The sequence below is a fragment of the Solea solea genome, chromosome 8 (genome assembly GCF_958295425.1).
Source record: "Solea solea chromosome 8, fSolSol10.1, whole genome shotgun sequence".
Taxonomy (NCBI): Eukaryota; Metazoa; Chordata; class Actinopteri; order Pleuronectiformes; family Soleidae; genus Solea; species Solea solea.
In genome coordinates, this window is record NC_081141.1 from 1,326,807 (window position 1) to 1,346,929 (window position 20,123).

General features: G+C 41.5%; 1 protein-coding gene across 1 annotated transcript in view; it reads right to left on the minus strand.

Moving 5' to 3' along the window:
* The window catches only part of cacna1ba (calcium channel, voltage-dependent, N type, alpha 1B subunit, a), an 83,405-nt gene that overhangs the window by 6,236 nt on the left and 57,046 nt on the right, over nt 1-20,123 (minus strand). The window contains exons 26-44 of the mRNA XM_058635343.1: nt 18,299-18,401; nt 16,817-16,977; nt 16,607-16,744; nt 15,075-15,276; nt 13,943-14,107; nt 13,739-13,849; nt 13,317-13,406; nt 11,267-11,383; nt 10,876-10,941; nt 10,660-10,763; nt 10,022-10,172; nt 9,131-9,258; nt 7,778-7,874; nt 5,995-6,100; nt 5,396-5,503; nt 3,757-3,872; nt 2,666-2,847; nt 719-854; nt 383-502 (exon numbers count right to left, since the gene is read on the minus strand). Of these exons, the coding sequence (XP_058491326.1) occupies nt 383-502; nt 719-854; nt 2,666-2,847; nt 3,757-3,872; nt 5,396-5,503; nt 5,995-6,100; nt 7,778-7,874; nt 9,131-9,258; nt 10,022-10,172; nt 10,660-10,763; nt 10,876-10,941; nt 11,267-11,383; nt 13,317-13,406; nt 13,739-13,849; nt 13,943-14,107; nt 15,075-15,276; nt 16,607-16,744; nt 16,817-16,977; nt 18,299-18,401 (2,401 nt within the window). The remainder of the gene's footprint in view (nt 1-382; nt 503-718; nt 855-2,665; nt 2,848-3,756; nt 3,873-5,395; nt 5,504-5,994; nt 6,101-7,777; nt 7,875-9,130; nt 9,259-10,021; nt 10,173-10,659; nt 10,764-10,875; nt 10,942-11,266; nt 11,384-13,316; nt 13,407-13,738; nt 13,850-13,942; nt 14,108-15,074; nt 15,277-16,606; nt 16,745-16,816; nt 16,978-18,298; nt 18,402-20,123) is intronic.

The following is a 20,123-nucleotide window of genomic DNA, read 5'->3' on the forward strand; positions in this document are numbered from 1 at the left end:
CAGTTTTATTCAGGGCCATTTAAATATTTGTGGAATCCTGCATCTTTCAGTGGTCTCAGAAAGTACACAGACCAGCTTTTCAAGGAAACTTTGAATGAATGGTCCCTGTATAAATATTTTCAATGCTTTAGATCAACTAAAGCATCTAAAGTCATCTAAAGCTACACACAGAGACTGAGCAGTATGTAAGTTACTGAGTGGATCCAGATTCTGCACCAGAGTGAACAAGCAGCAGTCTGGAAATGACAGGTGACTCTACTGAGTCTGTTTGACTGCTGCAGGGCAACAATGACATGAAAACTAGACACAATCTGTCATTTAAATTGTGGGCTGGAGCTTATTTAATAGTGAAATTACAAAAAAAGTGGATGTTCAGTGTTACCTGCTGCTCAGCACTGAGTCGAGGCATAGAGGCGGCTCTGCCCTGGTTCTCCAAACCTGCACCAGGGACTGGGATTGTGCTGCTGATACTGGTCTCCATCTTTCTCATCTCCACAGACTCCTACACACACACACACACACACATAAGCCTATTAGCATCATTACTGTGTGGGGGGCGGGTAGGCTAATTCATTCCTCTTAACTGTTAAAGACAGTTAGCAGTGTAGCCTTGCTGTTGGTCATTTTCTCACTCTTTATTGCTAAATAACAAAGATAAAAGTATCAGTCCTCATGTGTTTGCAAAGTGAACTGTGTACTGTATGGATGACGATCACACCTGAACGACCGCAGTGTCGGGCGTGTCGTCTGATGGACCTCTGGACACGCTTCTTTTCGCATTGGCTCGGGGAACGTCCTTAGGTTTCTCCATCACCCAGGACAAAGAACCCTTGATGTTGTGATCGTGACCTGGCCTGTGTGTGACAGCAGTCAAACCTCAGCATGACAACAACAACAACAATAATCACAGGGGATCAAACTCTAACTCTGAGTGACATGTGAAGAAACGTTAATCACAGATGTGATGTTGCAGTAGACTAATGAAATCAGCTGTTTTCGGGTCATCCAACCCCCAAAGTTTTTGTACATATTTAGCAGAGAAATTAACATTAAGATGTATTGAATTTGTCCAAATAATGTACGGCAGGAGGTTTGCTCTGATGTTTTCGTAGATGTGATATACACCACTGTCTCAGTATACCTCTGCATTTTCTGTATTCAGTATTTATGAAATATCTAACATTTCCATATGAAAGATAAACTTGAGTCTCAGGGTTGAAAATCAACATTTGTCGGACGGTAGCGATGAATACATAATAAAGACATGTTTTATTGGACAGTTTAACAGCAGATGTGAGGGTTTTTATGTGTGCATAGATCACCATGTCAATAAAAAGGAGTATCCATAAACAACTGGAATTACTGCCCAACAGTTGTTTGCCTCTGGTGACCAATGCAGTCTCAGCTGATAGAACGTGTTTCCAGACCCATAGAAAATGCATTTGTTGACTTAAAAGGTCACCAAGATCTAATTAGTGAGCATTTGTGTCACATGGCATTCTTAAAAAATGCATTTACATGGCAAAGAAGGGGAGGTCACAGCAACCTTGAAGTCTGGCTGCTTTTGGCCTTCCACCACATTTCTCCCCAAAGACAACAGGACAACATGGCCATCCATATAGCACATGGGGCAATAACTGAAGTCATCAGTGCTGGAATATGTCGGGGTTCAGGATGTGACCTTCATCTGCGACTGTACCGCAAAGCTCCAACATGGACCAGGTGCATTCCAGTTTAAGGAGCCTATGTTGAAAATCTTTCTCCTGTGACATTTTCTGAGTGAGGCCGAGGACATGTCGCAGTCCTCCCTCCAGGATTTCTTATGTGGCAGCTTTTATGTCTGAGACAAATTTCCCCTGGGACAAATAAAGAAAGCTTGAATCTTAAAAAGGTCAGTAACTGAACCAGCCCGGCAGCTGAAGACCGTGTGCTTCTTGAGTTTATCTGACTCTGAATACATTGAGAGTGCAACCCTCAAGTCTTTATTTTCACATAAGTGAGTCAGGTGAGTCAACTCACTTGCAGCTTCAATGACGCAACCCTGCAGACCAGGCTGTGAAATAACGTTTGGGAGCGTTTTGGATTATCAGGACAACATTGAGATTAACGGTCTAGTGTCAGGGTGTGGGCTGAAAAGCTGTCGAATTTACCCAAATGTGGTTTATTTTTCAACTTTTGTTTGTGATAATGAAATGTCTTTAGTACTCATTTTTCACGAAGTTTTAAGTTTCATCGCTCCAGGCATGACCCCGTCTTATTCAGCTGATTAACTTTTCAGCCCACACTCTTACATATCGACTTAAATTTATGAAGCCCCCTTCATGTAAATGTGAAGGGGAATTTCACATATTTCACAGTAGCCCCAGATAATTTTAGGGCCTCCCTCTTTCCATTTCTGTCCTTCAACTCTCCTCTGTCCCCCATTTTTCCTTTCACCCCAACCAGCCGAGGCAGATTTTGAGTCTGGTTCTGTCTGTGTGAATTGTTGGGTTTCTCTCTATAACATCGTACGGTTTCTGCCTCCCTATGTTCAGTATCCAGACATGATGCAGGTTGTGAGTTTATACAAATAAAAGTGAATTGAATTGAATTCATTTCCTACGCTGACATGAACCAAACTGCAGATTCTATTCTTCATGCATAAAATGGCGTCAGCAGGACTCACAGTGTGCCTCCGTTGTTGAGAGAGCTGGAGCTGGGTCTGGTCTGTGGCTGGGACTTGGCGTGGGATGTGGGCTGGGGCTGAAGAATGCTGGGAGGCTCCTCGCTGTTTTTCATCACAGGCGGGTCTTTCTCCTGCATGTGAGGCAGAGGCAGCAATGGCTTAAACAAAGCCCCGAACTCGCACTGTGGAGGAGAGACGGATGGCAACATGCTGAAGACATTCAGAGGCAGCAGGCAGAATATTGCTGGACCCAGATGTGAGAGCAGGGGGTTCTATGCCACGCATGTGTGAAAACTGGGCACAGAATATTCATTTATTGCAGTCATGCTCTTATGTAATGCATCTGTGTGGAAATTATGGCTGTGCAGTAGATATAATAACTGCCAAATGCATTTTCATCTATGACTGTGACGTGTCAGTGTGCCTTAAAAGGGATAGTGGAGGTTTTTGAAAGTGTGGTTGAATGAGGCATTGATACAAAGTCAACGCAGACTGTGCAGCGACACAAGCAACAACTTATTTTAACACTTGCCTGATAATCATAACATCTAAACCTGAATCGTGATTATCTTAAGAATATGTTAACTGCTTCATCTCATCATTGGACAGACTTTCCTGACAAGAAAGTTACATTTGTCTCCTTAGACTCAATATAGAAAATCCGCATTTTTAACTGAAATAATCGGTAACACTCTAGATTAGGGAACACATATTCACTATTAACTTGGTGCTCACTAACATGCATAAACAGCACACTAGCCCTTTATTAGTAATTATTAAACACGTATTAACACCTTATTCTACATAATCTTATTCTACCTCTATTACGACATGAATTAAGATTTTTCCTGATTAAGGTGTTAATATGTGCTTAATAATGACTAATAAAGGTCTGGTGTGCTACTTATATGCATGTTAGTAAGCACCTAGTTAATGGTGGATATGTGTTCCCTAATGTAAAGTGTTACCAAATAATCGGATCTACTGTTGCCTTATTTGATACGTCTATGTGGTGGTTGGACTACAGAAGTGACATGTGGCCCTGATCCTCTCCCATAGGCAGTATACAATAGCGTGTGTGGATGTTGTACCTGGGAGTCTGACGGGTTCTGTTGCAGCTGCGGCGGCGGCTTCCTCGCTCGATACTGCTTGTAACATTCAAAGATCATCAGGGCCGCATACACCTTCCCTACTGTCAGCTCATTGGCTGAGGAAGAGAGGAGAGGAGAGATGTTAGGAATAGAAGGAGGAGAGAGGGGGGAATTCTGCTGACTGCTCCCTCATTCATCTCTATTTGCCCGCTTGTCTCACTAATAGTTTTTTTGTTTAACGTGAGTGATTAGTTTAATTCACAGGAGGTCACTAAATTGGATTTTTAAAGGGTAAACAAAACAAACTTCATCACAGAAATGACACAGCACACGCAGAGCGTCAGCCGTGTGGACGGACACAGAACACGGCCATGACATCATCACTCTGAGGGTTCGGGAAACAGTGATCTGGGCGGAGCCACTGTTTGATTGACAGCATTGTAGAAGTATACACGACACTGGAGCCTTTTCTGGCTCAGCTCAGAAACAAATAGCATTAACACTGTACACTGTACACCTGCGCGGCTCAACCCGCGGCCTGTGGGTGCAAGTATGTACTTGCTTACTTGAGTATTGCTGCAGCCTCATTACCGCCACCTACAGTGTTGATAAATGAACATATGAAATACTTTTAATAAATGCATATATATAGTTATTATTTTCACATTTTCAATATTTAACTTCATTTATTAATTTATTTTTATTAAAAATACAATGTGGAAAATAGATATTACAGCATTGTAGAGTAGTGTGTGTGTGTGTGTGTGTATATATATCTATATATTTATGTACATATTATATTTAAATACAATGACCGTGCGACTTTAATATAAATCTATCTAAAATAAATAAAACAAACTTTCAAACTGTCAGGTCAAAACGTTTCCATTAAAAACAAAATAACACGTCAACAACAAATCTATGGATCACACCGAGCATGTAATGACAGCGACGTCTGAGCCAGCGGATCATTTCATCAGGACAGGCCGAGGTAACGCTGCTCTGCGCCGGGCACAGTGAGCGCCGAGCGTTCTGATTTGATTTTGTAATTTGATATCTGACAGTTCGTTGGTCTAACGATGTTTGACCTCATGCTTTTTACAGAAAAGAGACACAGATAGATCTATGAGGCGAAGTATAACATTCAATCAATAAAACCTCATCTATTTTTACGAAGGTCTCATGAAATTGTCCTTGTACTGCAGTGCATTTCAAATATTTTATTGAATATTACCTTGATAATTCATATGTGTTTTTATGTCCACGAACACAGAGATATTTTTTACTATGTGGCCCACGAGCAATGCTAAGTTGTAGGATTTCATCTGCTCATTAATTTTTATCAGCGTCGGTTTATAAAGAATGAGTTTAGAGTTCAATAGAACGAACATACATCAGGCAAAGATAACGTGTGACACACTCCACTTTCTCGTTGCCATAAATTAAGGTTACAACCACCTGCGTGACAGTCAGAGTACACTTCAGCTCACTCAGGGTGGGTCTCTCACGGGCTCGCTGGTGTTTAAACAGAAAACTCTCATCAGCAGAGAGGAGAAACGAGGAGAGGACATCTTCACACATGCAGAATCATGTACACACAGCACTTCTGTCACAGTGTAACATGCTTACAGATGCTTACGTTTATGTGGCGTCACCAGCAGGTCCATGGTCTTCTGTGAGAGGTTGGGCCACACTGTGGACAACTCCTTCTTTAACTCGGCGTCAGACAGTCGCTGGGCTAACATACCTGGATATACACAGAACAGACAGACAGACAGACAGACAGACTTCATTAAAGCTGCACAACACTGACTCAGTGTTTCAAAGTTCTCTATCTGAGTTGTGTCACAACCCCTGGATTATACAGACGCTTCTTTCTCTTTTCAGTTCTCAGTCTGGTTTTCTTTTGAAGTTTTTCCTTCGTGTGCACCTTGTCGAGTTTTGCCTCGTGTCCTGCGTTTCCTTTTGATTGTCTGTGTTTCACCTGTGTCTGATCACCTGATAATTGATTGATCAGGTGAAACACTGTGTGTACTGCAAGAGGCATCTGATCAATTCTTTTTATTTTTTTAAATAACTGCTACCAATGATTTAGAGATTTTCACCTAGAAAGAATACTACAGTACTTCCTATGTGTTTACATTTTCAAGAAAAGAGGGATTTAAGACATTTCAAAGATAGAAAGATGAAAAATTCTATTAATTTCTACTCATATATGTGATCTCGTGTTTCTCTGACCTGAAGCCAGTTTGATGTCCAGAGCGGTGCGAATCAGCGCCATCAGCGTGGAGGTGAAGTGCACGCTGTTGTTGTCGGCGATGGGCATGTTCATTTTGACGAGACGCTGAGATTAGGAGATGAGGAGGAGGAGGAGGAGGAGGAGGAGGAGTAACCCATCAACATCAGGTCAGGAGGTGGAATACAAACAGTCTGAACATACACAGTCCCACAGCCGGAGAAATCAATCTGTGTGCTGCTGTGTTCAAAACAACTATCCCAGATCTGCTCTCTCGTATTTAAGCCCCCGTCGTAAGTTTGGTTGGACGTTTACAGAGTTTACTGCTCAGCACACAAAAAGCTTTCTCCACGAGAACATACAGGAGGACACAAACTAGACATTCACATTCACTGCTACTGGCTACAGTATGCACTACGCCGCAAGTCAAAGTGCACTGGTGCAAGACTGACATTGACCGAAAAGAAGGTGAGAGAAGGCATGTGACGCATAACCATGGAGGTGCCGCGGCAGTCGCAGGAGCTCGACTCTGTGTTTGACATCCTGACAATCATCAGGTCGCATGTGCTCTACGTGTAAAGTGGCAGAAAAACAGGAAAAAGAAAAGTGTCCATTCCACCAAGCGTGGGCAGCCTTAGTGGGTTGATTGTGGACTAATGGCACCGCTAGATGCAAACAGGATGACGTGTGTGATTGCTGCTGAAAGAGTTGAGCTCCCCTGAACACAAAAAGCATTCATATACATGTGCTCTCAGTGGCAGTGCAGAGAGGACGAGAAGACCAGCGTCAGAATGAGACGGTGATGGAGAGAGCTGAGGAACGCACACACACACACACACACACACAGAGAAGTAGGTTTTCTTTTCTTTTTTAGTGAACAAAATCAACTGCTTTATTTGTTATTGTTATTTTGGATTCAAGCGACTCTACCCTGGTATCAACATCTGATAATGACCTGATCTGATGATTGTCTCAATAATTCCATTCGTCTTTACTTTTGGCTTCATGTTTAAACTACAATCAAACTTCAGGTCACATTTGTGTAACGCAGGACCAAAGACAAAACTTCAAACTTATTTATTTAGATTTTGTCACTTTTCCTCTGCTTTTCACTTATATTTTTTTAATAATTTTATGTAAATCATAGTATATATCTATCACATGCTATTCACATAGTAATATCAGGTACAGATGAAGACTATTTTTCATTTGTCTTAATCGGTTTTGAACACACACACACACACACATACACAGACACACACACACTGACACTAAGACCTTTCCAAAAGTGCATAGATTGAGATGAAATGAGAGAAAGAATGACAGGGAAAGTAAAGCAAAGACCACAAAGTGAAAAGCATACATATAAAAGTCTTTCTTATACGAAGAGCAACACAGGTCCCACACACACACACACACACACACACACACACACACACACTGCTCCACAAAACTATAGGCCTGACATTTAAACGCAAACGATGACATTGGAGCAAATTTCCTCCATAAACATAAAATCTTAATGAATTATTAATCAGCGTGTCCCAAAGTATTTCTAGCTAAGCTCAGTGTTATTATCGTAATCCGCCGACACGAGACGCTAAACAGTTGGCAACAGCAAAGAAGAGGGAGGGGCTTACACCAAAAAGATATCAGAGCGCTAGCAAAAAGCAAAGTGAGGAAATGAGGGACGACTGCAGAACACAGACACTGGCTGGAGTTTGCACCAGTGGAAGAAAGGTTTGTCGAGCACAGGGAAGCAGGTAGAGGAGGAAGGGGGTCTACCTTGTAGGCGACTCTTGGCGGACATTTCTTTCCCAAACCTAAGGGTGGGGACATGTGGAGCAGCATCTGATACATATCGGAGTACTTGATACGGCCACTTCACAGGGAAAGGAAATCAAATCAAATCCAAACAGAGAAGGATGGGGAGTTAGAGAAGGAGTAGAGGAGTAAAGAGAACAAAAAGAGGAGAATAATGGAAAGGGGAAACAGAAATCTGGTGTTAATAGATTTCCTTAAGTGAGATGCAGAGTGGATGCCATCCTCGGCCACTGTGTCGCGGCACGGGGATGCATCGCTGTGGAGCTCAGGGTCCCTGAGAGGAAACATGAGATGGCAGAGAGTGAGTCTGGTTGGTTAGAGGGGAGGAGGGGTGAGAAGAGAGGATGACGAGGTTGACCTAACACGCAGGATGCGTATGAGAGGGAAGAGAAATGACAGCATTGTAACAGGGATGTCTGCCTCAGCATGCATGCAGACATCCCACTGGTACTTCAACCAGGTTACACAGAGACAAAGGTTTCAATGCCAGCCCGAGGTCTGAGTCGGGGCTTTCACTCATAGCCTGACTTTCCTTTAACATAGCAATATATTTAAAAGATCAAAAATCATTAGTCATTAGGCTTTTGATCGGATGCAGAAATGTCATCACGTTCTCCTTTTAGGAGTTATTTTCTGGCAAAGTCCTGGAGACTTTTCAAGACTTCAAGAAATGTAAGAAATGGGAATAAATGATATATAAAATGATTAATAATTTAATTAAAATTATTATAATTAAATGATATAAATCTGCGATCTTTAAAGCATTAGAGCGTCGACATGAGAAAGTAGGCATGGTAGACGGCATGTTGGAACAATGCCGTGGCTTTGAAAGCTTTGTTTCTACTCCGGCATCATCAACCAAAGCCAGTCAGTTTGGAGGGGCAGATGCTCTAGACTAAAGGCGATTTCATTGGTGCACAGCCATTCAGTTAAAAGTCTCTTGGTGTAGAGGTACACAAACCACCCCAGTGACGGAAATGTCTGGTATTTGCAAACCTTGTATGCTACCCTATTAGGGCAGTTCTTCCCTAAGCCGAGGGGGGGTGAGATAATGCGTAACAAATTGTACATATCCTTATAGGAAATCCGTCCACTGTGGAAAAGAACAAGCACATAAATAAATAAATGTTGAGGACAGCTCAGAACAAAAACAGTGATCATTGGTGGGCTGACTGCATAAAACAAAGGAGTGAAGCCTGCGTACCAGGCCTCATGAAGTCACCTTAGTCTAGGGGGGAGAAGTAAGATTAGGGTGTCATTTTACACCACTTGACTCATATATGGCGTGGGGCCGAGATAGAGGTGTGAACATACCACGCAGCTGGGTCATACTCGGCCCAAACCCGGATGAACTCATCCAGGTGATGAGGTCCCAGAATGGAGGAGTCTCTGGTTAGGTACTCAAAGTTATCCATGATGACAGCCACGAACAGATTCAGCATCTGGAACACACACATTCAAGTCTGCGACTACGTTTTGGACTGTTAAACAGTGAACAGTAACCAGTTCATCCCAATGGGACGAGCACAATGACACAGAATCTACCCTACGAATATTTCTCAACTGCCAACATTTTCACAGAAATCTGGATTTATAATCCTGCTTGTTTCACAGTATGTGGTCCTTATATATATATATATATATATGTGTAATGTATATATTCGATACACGTGGCATGAGAGATAGCGGTCGTATCGGGTTCCATCGACAGCATGGCAAACAGCAATGGTGTGCGTCACGACCCCGTCTGAAACCCGAAGTGTGACTACTTCCTGTTACCACTGACGCATCACAAACGAATGACGGCTAAAACTAAACAACAATGTAAAAGAGTGTGAGTCACGACCCCTTCTGTTGCCCAAAAACCTGACTTTTTTCAGTGCACATGCAAAATGATGTTTTATGACAGTCGAGGATTAACCACAAAACTAAAAATAATGTAAAAATGTGTATTTTATTTTGTAAGAATAACGACCGTTACCGAAACCCAGTTTCTTCTGTTATCGCTAATGTATTACGACTAAAACTAATTATATAGTGTTTTGGCAAAAAGTCAAATTCCATGGATCTTATTTTGAAAGCCAGTTAGAAGGAAGTGGTGCTATGTAGGATCGGCTGAGGGACTGTCAAATTTCTTAACACATGGAGAATCAGAGATGGAAAACTACTACTTAGGTAAAGACTGCAGTGTGTTTGAGCACTGACCAGGAAGGAGCAGAGGAAGATAAAGGAGACAAAGTAGAAGTAGGCAAAATCACTGCCACAGTCTCTCTCGCTGGACCCCGATCGCTCGTCGCATTCTCGGCCGCTCAGACAAGACAACATGATCTCGTGCCAGGACTCGCCAGTCGCACTCCTGAGCGCAGAGGAGACATCAGAGGACACAGAGGACAGGCAGAATCTCAATAACCAGGTTGATAGGGAATGAATAATGTGACTCATGATACATTTATGTCTCTTTCAACATTGAATAAAAAATGTGGAGCGGACGTGACTTGATTTTTGTACTGATCTCAATGTTTCATTGAAAGATCTTAAAACCGAATTTGTTTGTGAACAATTACAATTACAGCGACGTAACAGTGACCATGTGACTGTACGTCAAATATTATGTGGAAGAAAATGCTGGAAAACCCCTAAAGTCTTACCTCATGTGTATAATCTTGTACTTCCATTACTTTTAATATCCCTTACAAACAAACTGGTGTCTCAAAAACTAGTGCAAGCCAACAATCTTCTTACTGTGAGGCAACAGCGCGTCCTGGTTTGACCTTATTTTATATGTATATTAAAACTTTTGCACAGTACTATACTTTACGACACAGTATAATATAATGTCATACCTGAAGAGCAGCATGAGAGCCTGGAGGAACGTGCGGAAGTTGTTATGTTCATCGATCGCTGGGTCTTCAGTGTCTTGAGTATTCAGCTTAATGTTGCCAAACACCTGCAGCAGAGACACAGTGAGCGTCACATCGTCACCACGTGTCACGTCAAACATTTTAACAGTGAATCTCTGTGGGAATAATAAGTGAGCGCAGCAGAGAAGCTTCACGCACCTGCATCCCGATGATGGCATAAATGAAGAACAGCATCGCAATCAGCAGGCAAACATAAGGCAGCGCCTACAGAGAACAACAGGCAACCAAAGCACACTTTATTATTTCAATACACTGTCAGTGACTTCAGCCTTGTTGTTGAGTGTGTATGTGCCACAAACACTGACTCAGAACCTCATTTCTGAGGAACTGGTTAAGTTTAGGCCTAGGTTTTTCATTGTGGTTTGGTTAAGGTTAGTCGTTACCTGAGTTTAGGCTGTCCACGTTAATTAAGTCAATGCGAGTGCTCTGAAGGATAGCTGCGCCAACCTGTTGTGTCTGTGTGTGTGTGTGTGTGTTCACGTATAGTACAGTTCACGTGGGAACACGTGATAACGCATGTAAGCGGCACCTTGAAGGACTGGACGAAGGTCCACAGCAGGATGCGGATGGTGTTGCCCTGCCTCAGCAGCTTGATGAGCCGAGCGGCTCTGAACAGCCTCAGGAAGCTCGGGTTCAACAGCCTGTCCTGTTACACACACACACACACACACACACACACACACACACACAGGAAATCAACAATCAGCAACAAAATACTAATGATCAGCTGATAACATGCTGATCCCCTTCAACAAGCAAAAATACACAAACCTGAAAGTACTATAAACACCCTTTAAGTACTATAAATACTCTTTAAAAGCACTATAAATACCCTTTAAATACTATAAATACTCTTTAAGTACTATAAATACCCTTTAAGCACTATAAATACTCTTTAAGTACTATAAATACCCTTTAAGTACTCTAAATACTCTTTAAATACTATAAATACTCTTTAAGTACTATAAATACTCTATAAGTATTGTAAATACTCTTTAAAAGTACTATAAATACTCTTTAAGTATTGTAAATACTCTTTAAAGGTACTATAAATGCTCCCTAAATAATATAAATACTCTTTAAGTATTGTAAATACTCTTTAAAAGTACTATAAATACTCTTTAAATACTATAAATACTCAACACTTTATAGATCATATTGCCACACTCAGGATTTACAGCATTTACAGCAGGTCATTAAAACTATAGTACGTAACTTTGAAATCATTGGAAATTCTGAGTTCCGGCTACAATAAAACACACCACGCTTGAAAGGGAAACCTGAGCCTTAAATGATGATTGTTCTTTTTTTAGTGCTTCTCTCCTAAGTTATATAAAATAATTTAGATCTATGTGTCGATCGGATGAAACACTTTTTGAATGTCACTCACCGTCGTCTAGTGAAGTTTGGGACCAGGGCAACAGCAGTGACCACAAGGGACAAGATGTCAACGGGGACGGAGAGAGAAAGAGACGGAGAGTAAGGACAGCAGAGAGGAAGACAGAGGGATGAGAGAAGGGGAACAGTCATTGTAAATACTCTTTAAAAGTACTATAAATACTCTTTAAGTATTGTAAATACTCTTTAAAAGTACTTTAAATACTCCTTAAACACTATAAATACTCCTTAAACACTATAAATACTCTTTAAATATTGTAAATACTTCTTAAATACTATAAATACTCTTTAAGTATTGTAAATACTCTTTAAGTACTATAAATACTCAGGATTTACAGCATTTACGTCTTTAAAACTATAGTACGTAACTTTGAAATGTCTGTTACATTCAAACCATTGTCAGCTCCACACGACTCTATCATGTTTTCAGTTTAGCCGTGTTTAGATCTTGTGTCGCCGGGCAGTTTCCATGCTGCACAGACAAAGGGATTTGTTTTTTTGGGGGGATTTTTAAACAATTTTTGGATTTTTGCCTTTATTGAATAGAATAGAGTAGAATAAAAGGGGGGAAGACACGCAGCAAAGGACCAGTCGAACCCTGCAATGGGCAAAAGTATGACAGAGGTGATGGTAGCATTGTACCAGTAAAGAACAACTGAAAACACAAAGAAGTGTCCAAGTGTTGAGATTTGACGTTGGAAATTCTGAGTTCCGGCTACAATAAAACACACCACGCTTGAAAGGGAAACCTGAGCCTTAAATGATGATTGTTCTTTTTTTAGTGCTTCTCTCCTAAGTTATATAAAAGAATTTATATTTATGTGTCGATCGGATGAAACACTCTTTGAATGTCACTCACCTTCGTCTAGTGAAGTTTGGGACCAGGGCAACAGCAGTGACCACAAGGGACAAGATGACAATGTGGACGAGGAGAGAAAGAGACGGAGAGTGAAGACAGAGGGATGAGAGAAGGGGAACAGTCATATTGTACAACATCAACTGATACAGGTCAACAAACAACACACACATGAGTCAGTAAAATGTGTACACACATAAAAAAACACTCCACAGCTCCCTGTCTGACAGCTGCTGTGTGTCTGTATGTGTGTGTGTCTGTCTGTCTGTGCTGCTCATCATCATCAGGACTGTGTGTCTGTCTGTGCTGCTCATCATCAGGGTGCACTTACATTGATCTCAGTCACCACGATGTCAGTGATGCTTCCCAACACTGTCACAAAGTCAAACACGTTCCAGGCGTCCTTTAGGTAGTTCTGAGTGAGAGTGAGAGTGAGAGTGAGAGAGAGAGAGAGAGAGAGAGAGAGGGAGGGAGAGAGAAGGAGAGAGAGAGAGAGAGAGTGTTTTCAAATTGAATACATTACACCCATGAGTTGATGAGTTGTCCTGCACTTGTGTCTTATATCACAACCTGTGACAAGTACAGCACCAAAGTGTTGTTACTTCATTAAATGACATGACTGCATACGGCCCACTGTGACCACCATCACATCTAACGATGTGGTCCGGAAGGGTTTTTGATGATCGTCGTTAACACCAGCTCTGATCAGGATCACTCACTCACTCACTCACTCACTCACTCACTCACCAGCGGACCAAAAGCAATGATCTTGAGGATACACTCCAGAGAGAAGATAGTGGTGAAGACAAAGTTGAGGTACTTCAGCATTGCTTTATAGAAGTCTGGAGCTTCGTGGAACTAAAAGACAGAGGGAGATGAGTGAGACCTGCTGGACTCATCATGAGAGTGAAACTGTACTAAATGATTCATATCCTCTTGAAAAGCTCTTACCTTCATCATGAGGACCACCGTGTTGAGAGCGATCATGATCATGATGGAGTACTCAAACGGAGGCGACACCACAAACTTCCACATCCTGTACTGGAAGGACTGCTTGTTCTTGGGCATGTAGCGCGTCAGAGGTTTGGCGTTTATGGCAAAGTCAATACAAGCTCTCTGGAACCAAAGAACCACACATACGCAGGTTACGTTATGTGTTCTCATCTACGGCCCACGGCTTCGGTTCTAAAATGTATTATTTATGGCCAGTGACGGACTTCAACAAATGAACTCAGCTGTTAAGGAGACCCCAGGTTCGACAGCTGTGACCGACAGCTATATGCACTCATCTCATATTATGTTATTTGACTCCACATGTGGAAAGAAAGGCAATTTTTCTTTTAATTTTTTCACTCCTGATCAGCTTAGATTTGGTTACATTTCCATTTAAAAATGATAATTGTGTCAACCGAGGTGAATAAAATAATAGGGCTGGATTTAGATTTCTCTTTTGTTACTTTATATCTTGGTAAAATTCCGGAAACAGTCCTACACAAGGACAAATACTAATTGAAGATTCTCTTAGCAAGTAGTAGGAAAGCTATAACCAGGAAATGGTTGCAACTAGATCCGCCAACATTGGCTCAGTGGCTCGGGATCATTCAAGAAACTTACTGTATGGAGAGACTTAGATTTGTTTTAAGACTTCAGTTGGAGAAATGTACCGAACACTGGAAAAAATGGATTGTGTATGCTCCTTGAATAGTGTGACGTGATGTATGTGTATGTATTTATATGTAAAAGAATATTTAGATTTTAAATGTAACACCCATGATGATCCCATGTTCTTTGTACATGTTAAATAAATAAAAAAATAGTAAAAAAAAAAGATAATTGTGACAATTTTTAGAAAACAGTGCATTTGTGTGTAAATGTTACTGTTGAAAAAAAAAAAAAAGGACCCAGAAATCCTCACAAATCAAATATGCCCCTCGTTAAAAAAAGTTTAGACACCCCTGAGTTAGACCATTCAACACTAGGAAAGAAGCAGTGACGAATCAGCGCTTTAAAGTTAGTAATGGACCTCAGGGGTCCACGATCAGCTTCAAATCCTTGATTCCCTACCTCAGTGTCAGTGCTTTACCTTATTCTTCTCCAGGCTGCACCCAGACAGAGCCTTGTCCCCCTGCTCCTGAAACGTGATGATGATCAGAGCCACAAAGATGTTGACAAAGAAGAAAGGAAAGACCACAAAGTAGACCACATAGAAGATGGACATTTCTATCCGGTAGCCTGGACTGGGACCCTGGTCTTCAAAGGTGGCATCGACAGAATGCTTCAGTACACTGGAAGCAAAGGAGAGCAACGATGGGTGAGATACAGTAACATAGTGACATACTGCACTAGGCGTACACTATTCACTCTCACACCTACAATCAATTAACCTCTGCTTGGGATTAGAACCTGGAACCTTCTTGCTGTGAGGCAACAGCACTAGCCACCATTCTGCCATGTGGCCCCTCTGTGCCAGTGTATAATCATTTTTTTTACCCAATCACATAAACAGAGCTTAAACTGGTTTATATTTACCAAAGAGCAATTTTAGGATTTTATAATAAAGGCTTATTTTGCCAAACTAAAAAGAAAGGGGACGTGTGGTCGTGAGCAGCTGCGACCTGGATGAATGAGAATCCAAACAGAACAGTAACAATGATGTTGATGTGTCTGATACATCAGTTACAGTTACAGGTAAGTTTGCATTCCCCAGAACATACAGCCACACGATCCCTTTGATAGATATTACTCATTTTCTCTTTAATATTAGTCGGACACGCCTCCGCAGCATGTTTCCTCTGTTCCTGCCTGCCTCATAAATGCCACATCATTTAGCGTTAAGAACACCCAGAGCTCACAGTGAGCCCACAGGATATAACTCTACGCTTGTTTTATACAGAGCCACAGATGACAGTTCATTAAACCTCATGATGACAACACTGATGATTATGTGCTGCATCTAAAGAGAGAACTAATGTGAAAGCTGCGATAAGCAATACATTTCTATGAACAGCAGCAGGGCTGCAACGATGCTGCCTTATTTGTCAACTTATTATATTTCAGATTAAAGTGAGAACTCTGATTTTTCATCTCCTTGAATGTGAATATTTTTGTTCAAAGAAAACATACACGCTTTTCAACAATTTCTGATATTTTATAGACCAAACAATTACTTGATTAATCAAATATCAGAATAATGATGATTAAAAAGAATTGTTAGTCGTAGCCCAAGATGTTTCCTTGTACTCCTGTAGATCTCACAAACTGTGATTTTTTTCTTTCTTTCTAAGTGGACTTAGAAAGCTGTGCCTTCCCTTTTGAGCGTGGCAGATATTTATCCCCAGTTTCATCACGGTGCTGGGAAATGACTCTGATTCCCTATCAACAACTTCTAGCACACTATTTCTCAATGAAACCAGTCAGACAGGCAAGATGAACACAGCTCCTAACACAGTGGAGTCTCTATGTGTCAGCACCTCATAAAAACCTGAAAGACTCTTTTAATTGAATGTCTTACAAACCTTTGTTTCATGTTCTTTTCCTGCATTTCTTTAAATATCCAAACTCTCTTAAAGTTACGACGATGAATCCTCGGTGAGAGCTGAAGTCAGCTGTACTTACGTCGGCCAGCCTTCTCCGGTGGAGACGGTGAAGAGTGTGAGGAAGGCCCACAGCACGTTGTCATAATGGAACTTGTATTTCTCCCACTTTCTCTGCTCGACAGTGAACCCGTCTTTCTCGTAGTGCAGGAACTGCCCTCTGGAAAACATGAAAGCAAAGATGAGGCTGAGCGCGACAGAGGTAGAGAAGTTAGAGGCGCTTGAGACTAACTCGCAGTCCTTCTTCAGACCCTTGGACTCGTCGGTGCAGTGGAAGAACTTTCCTTTGAAGAGCTGGACGGCAATGACGGCGAAGATGAACATGAAGAGGATGTAAACGATGAGGATGTTCAGCACGTTCTTCAGAGAGTTGACCACACAGTCGAACACTGCCTGAGGACACACACACACACACACATGCACACACGTTACAGTGTGAAATCCTTTCTGAAAACTACAGAATTAGCTTTCAACGCACACGTTGGATACTGGGGACACCAAAGCTAACTTTTACATCTCATTGCTTGTGTAAGTTTGGCCGCAGGATCATTTGTGTTAATCTGAAATTGTGTGAGCAACATGAGTAAAAACAAACCATTCTCTTCAGGAGAGCATGGGAATCCTCAGCTTTATTTTCATCTTAGCATGTCCTGAGCTACACTCTACGGACACAAGTATTCTGGCGGACTGTAATAATGTATTCAAATACAAATACAGTTCTTGAATGTGGAATTGGTCCCTCTTCTGCAGCTAGAACAGCTTCCACACGTCTTGAATGATTTCTATTATGGTTGGGCATGAGAGCCGGTACTTTTTGTGCTTGGTACCGATTGGCGTCAGTACTACCAAGTACTGGTTCACTTGAGATGTCTGGGAGAGCGTAAGACTACGAGAGCATGAAAGCAATAATGGCGAGACGAACGCAGTCGAAAGTGTGGCTGCATTTCACACAAATAGACGCAGACAGCGCATAATGTAAGGTGGCCGAGGAAACATCTCCAACCTGATGAAGCACCTGGTCAAACACGGGATTTATCTGAAAGCTGAAGAATGTACGACTGCTGCATCAGCTACCAACGCTAGCAGAAGAAATGAATGAAATCCACCTCATCGACACGTTCAGGTAATTATCAGGTGGTCCTAAACGTTCAATAGTAATTAACTAACATTAACTAACATTAACTTATGTTTATTTATTCTTAAATCTTCTTAATAAAAAACTGAAACTGAGAAGTGTAGACTTTGTTTTAGAACTGGAAAACATTTTAAAAAGTGCCGTTTGGTACCGGTGCCGAATTTCAGATACCGGTACTGGTACCGGTACCGTATCGGTTCAATTATGAACCAACCCTAGTTTCTATGGTAAATTGTGCTCATTCATTCCGCAGATTCTTAAGATCGTCCTTCACTGGAGATAAGGGACCTAGACCAAAGCCGGAGTAAGACATATGAATTCAGGTGTGGCCAAGTACTTTTGTCCATATAGTGTAAGTCTCAGAGTATCAGACTCATCGAAAGTCTCTGCCCAGGGTGCACAAATCTCAGATGTCATAACGTCCAAAACCCTCTTAATGTTGGCGTCAGTGAGTAACGGTCACAGAAGCAATGCATTAATTAATAAATAAGGACTTTCTGCCCTAAGCCCAGTGGAGCCATGCTAACTTATTTAGACATTTCCAAATAAATGTGAACAATGATCATCAGGGAGCAGAACCTTTAATTTTGGCAGCCGTTTGATGGTCTTGAGAGGCCTGAGAACGCGGAGAACCCTCAGTGACTTGATGGTGCTGATGTCTTTGGCTTTGCCTTTGGTCCCCCTGTGGATAACAAAGGCTGTTAAAACCACACACACACACACACACACACACACACAGCAACAAAATCATCTACAAACAGCCTGCAGTGATCGGAGGCCTGTGTCAGGAAGTGGGTTCAGCAAACTCTGAGTTTGTTTCACAGTGCTCACGAGGGTTGATCTACTCAAAGCTCAGGCTTGTTCTCAGAGTTTGCTGAACTCCTGCTTCCTGAAACAGAGGCAAAATATTTATATGTAAAGTTTCCAGCATATAAAGTGTGGTTCTAAAGACATTTTGATTATCAGCCATGATGTTGTAATCATTTAAGGATACAGCCATGAGATTGTTAAAAAATGTTATATGCTATGTGTAATATTTCAAACTCCATTTTTGATTATTCCTTTTTGAAGATCAAGGTTCCATTCCCGAGTACGTAGTAACTGTGGTGCATATACCACAAAGCTCAAGTGATGATACACCAGTGACTCTCTCCATAGTTAGAATGAAGGTTATTGAACAGGTGGTCCAGAGAATTGATGTCGTATATTTGCCTTGATCAAGAGAGCAGCAGATGATACCGTGTCTCTGTGTCTGTGCCATGTGTTCAGACATCTGGAGTGTCCTTCCTCATATTGTGTCTGTTTGATTACAAACTGTGAGGAGTCAACAAATCTCAGCTCTCACACATTTCGGAATTCTTCACTCACTATAACCTCCGCTAATTTGAGATGGGAAAGCATTGTTCACAAACATAATGTTGATTGCACTTTAAAATGATTGACCGTTCCAATGCTTTTGTCAATTTACATCATGCAACATCTCAGAAAAAGCCTTGAATATCATTTGAGATGATTCTATACCACTAGAGGAGGAACATTCCCTTTCATTCTCTACATATCAGCTCTCAGTTCATTTCACCTTTTGACTACAGTTCTATCCACATAAAAACAGAGACTATTCCTTTTGGCCAAACCCAGTTTATATTTATTAGGCTCTGACATTTCAGTAATTTATTACCCCTGTGTGTTGCCAGCAAACACATAATTACTCCCTTTTGCCAAATGTGTTTCCCCTCATGATCTATCTCTTAAACTGAAGCAAACAAAACTGGGTTATGTTGAGTAGAATATTTACACAACAGTCCAGAGCATCAAGAAACTGCACAACAGAACAACAAAGTCAAAGACTCGATGAAAAACCAAACGCAACTCAAAGAAATATGTGATGTTGTGTTTTATGGTGTCCTTACACTCAGCACAAGCTAATTATTGCTCTTTTAACGTTAAACTATGAAAACAGTTCTAGCATTATCCAAAAGTCGGAAATTGCAGTGTGTGTTTACTGCGAGAAAGCACAAACGACACAGTGATGCAGTGAAGAAGATTTTGATAAGCAATCAGAGGAACATGCAGCTCCTAACCATAGGGCAAAGAGACAAAGAGACTGAACCTCCGTCACACTGGGAGGTGGAGTAGAAGCCCAAACAACAGCTGCTAGATGTTTCTAAAAAAAACACGTGTGTGACTGTTTCTTGCTTTTAGGAAATTCTGTAGTTGGCCAAAATGACATCCATGTGTGTGCAGAGTGAAATAAAAGCGCTGGCAGACTCGGCTTGGTTCACCCAGGCTAGTCACATGCACCAGTACACCTCACAGGGCAGTCCACGCTCAGCCAAGTCCAAAGATTGAACTCCTCGACTTGGGACATCAACACAATCCTAACCCAAAGCAAGTCGACATTTTC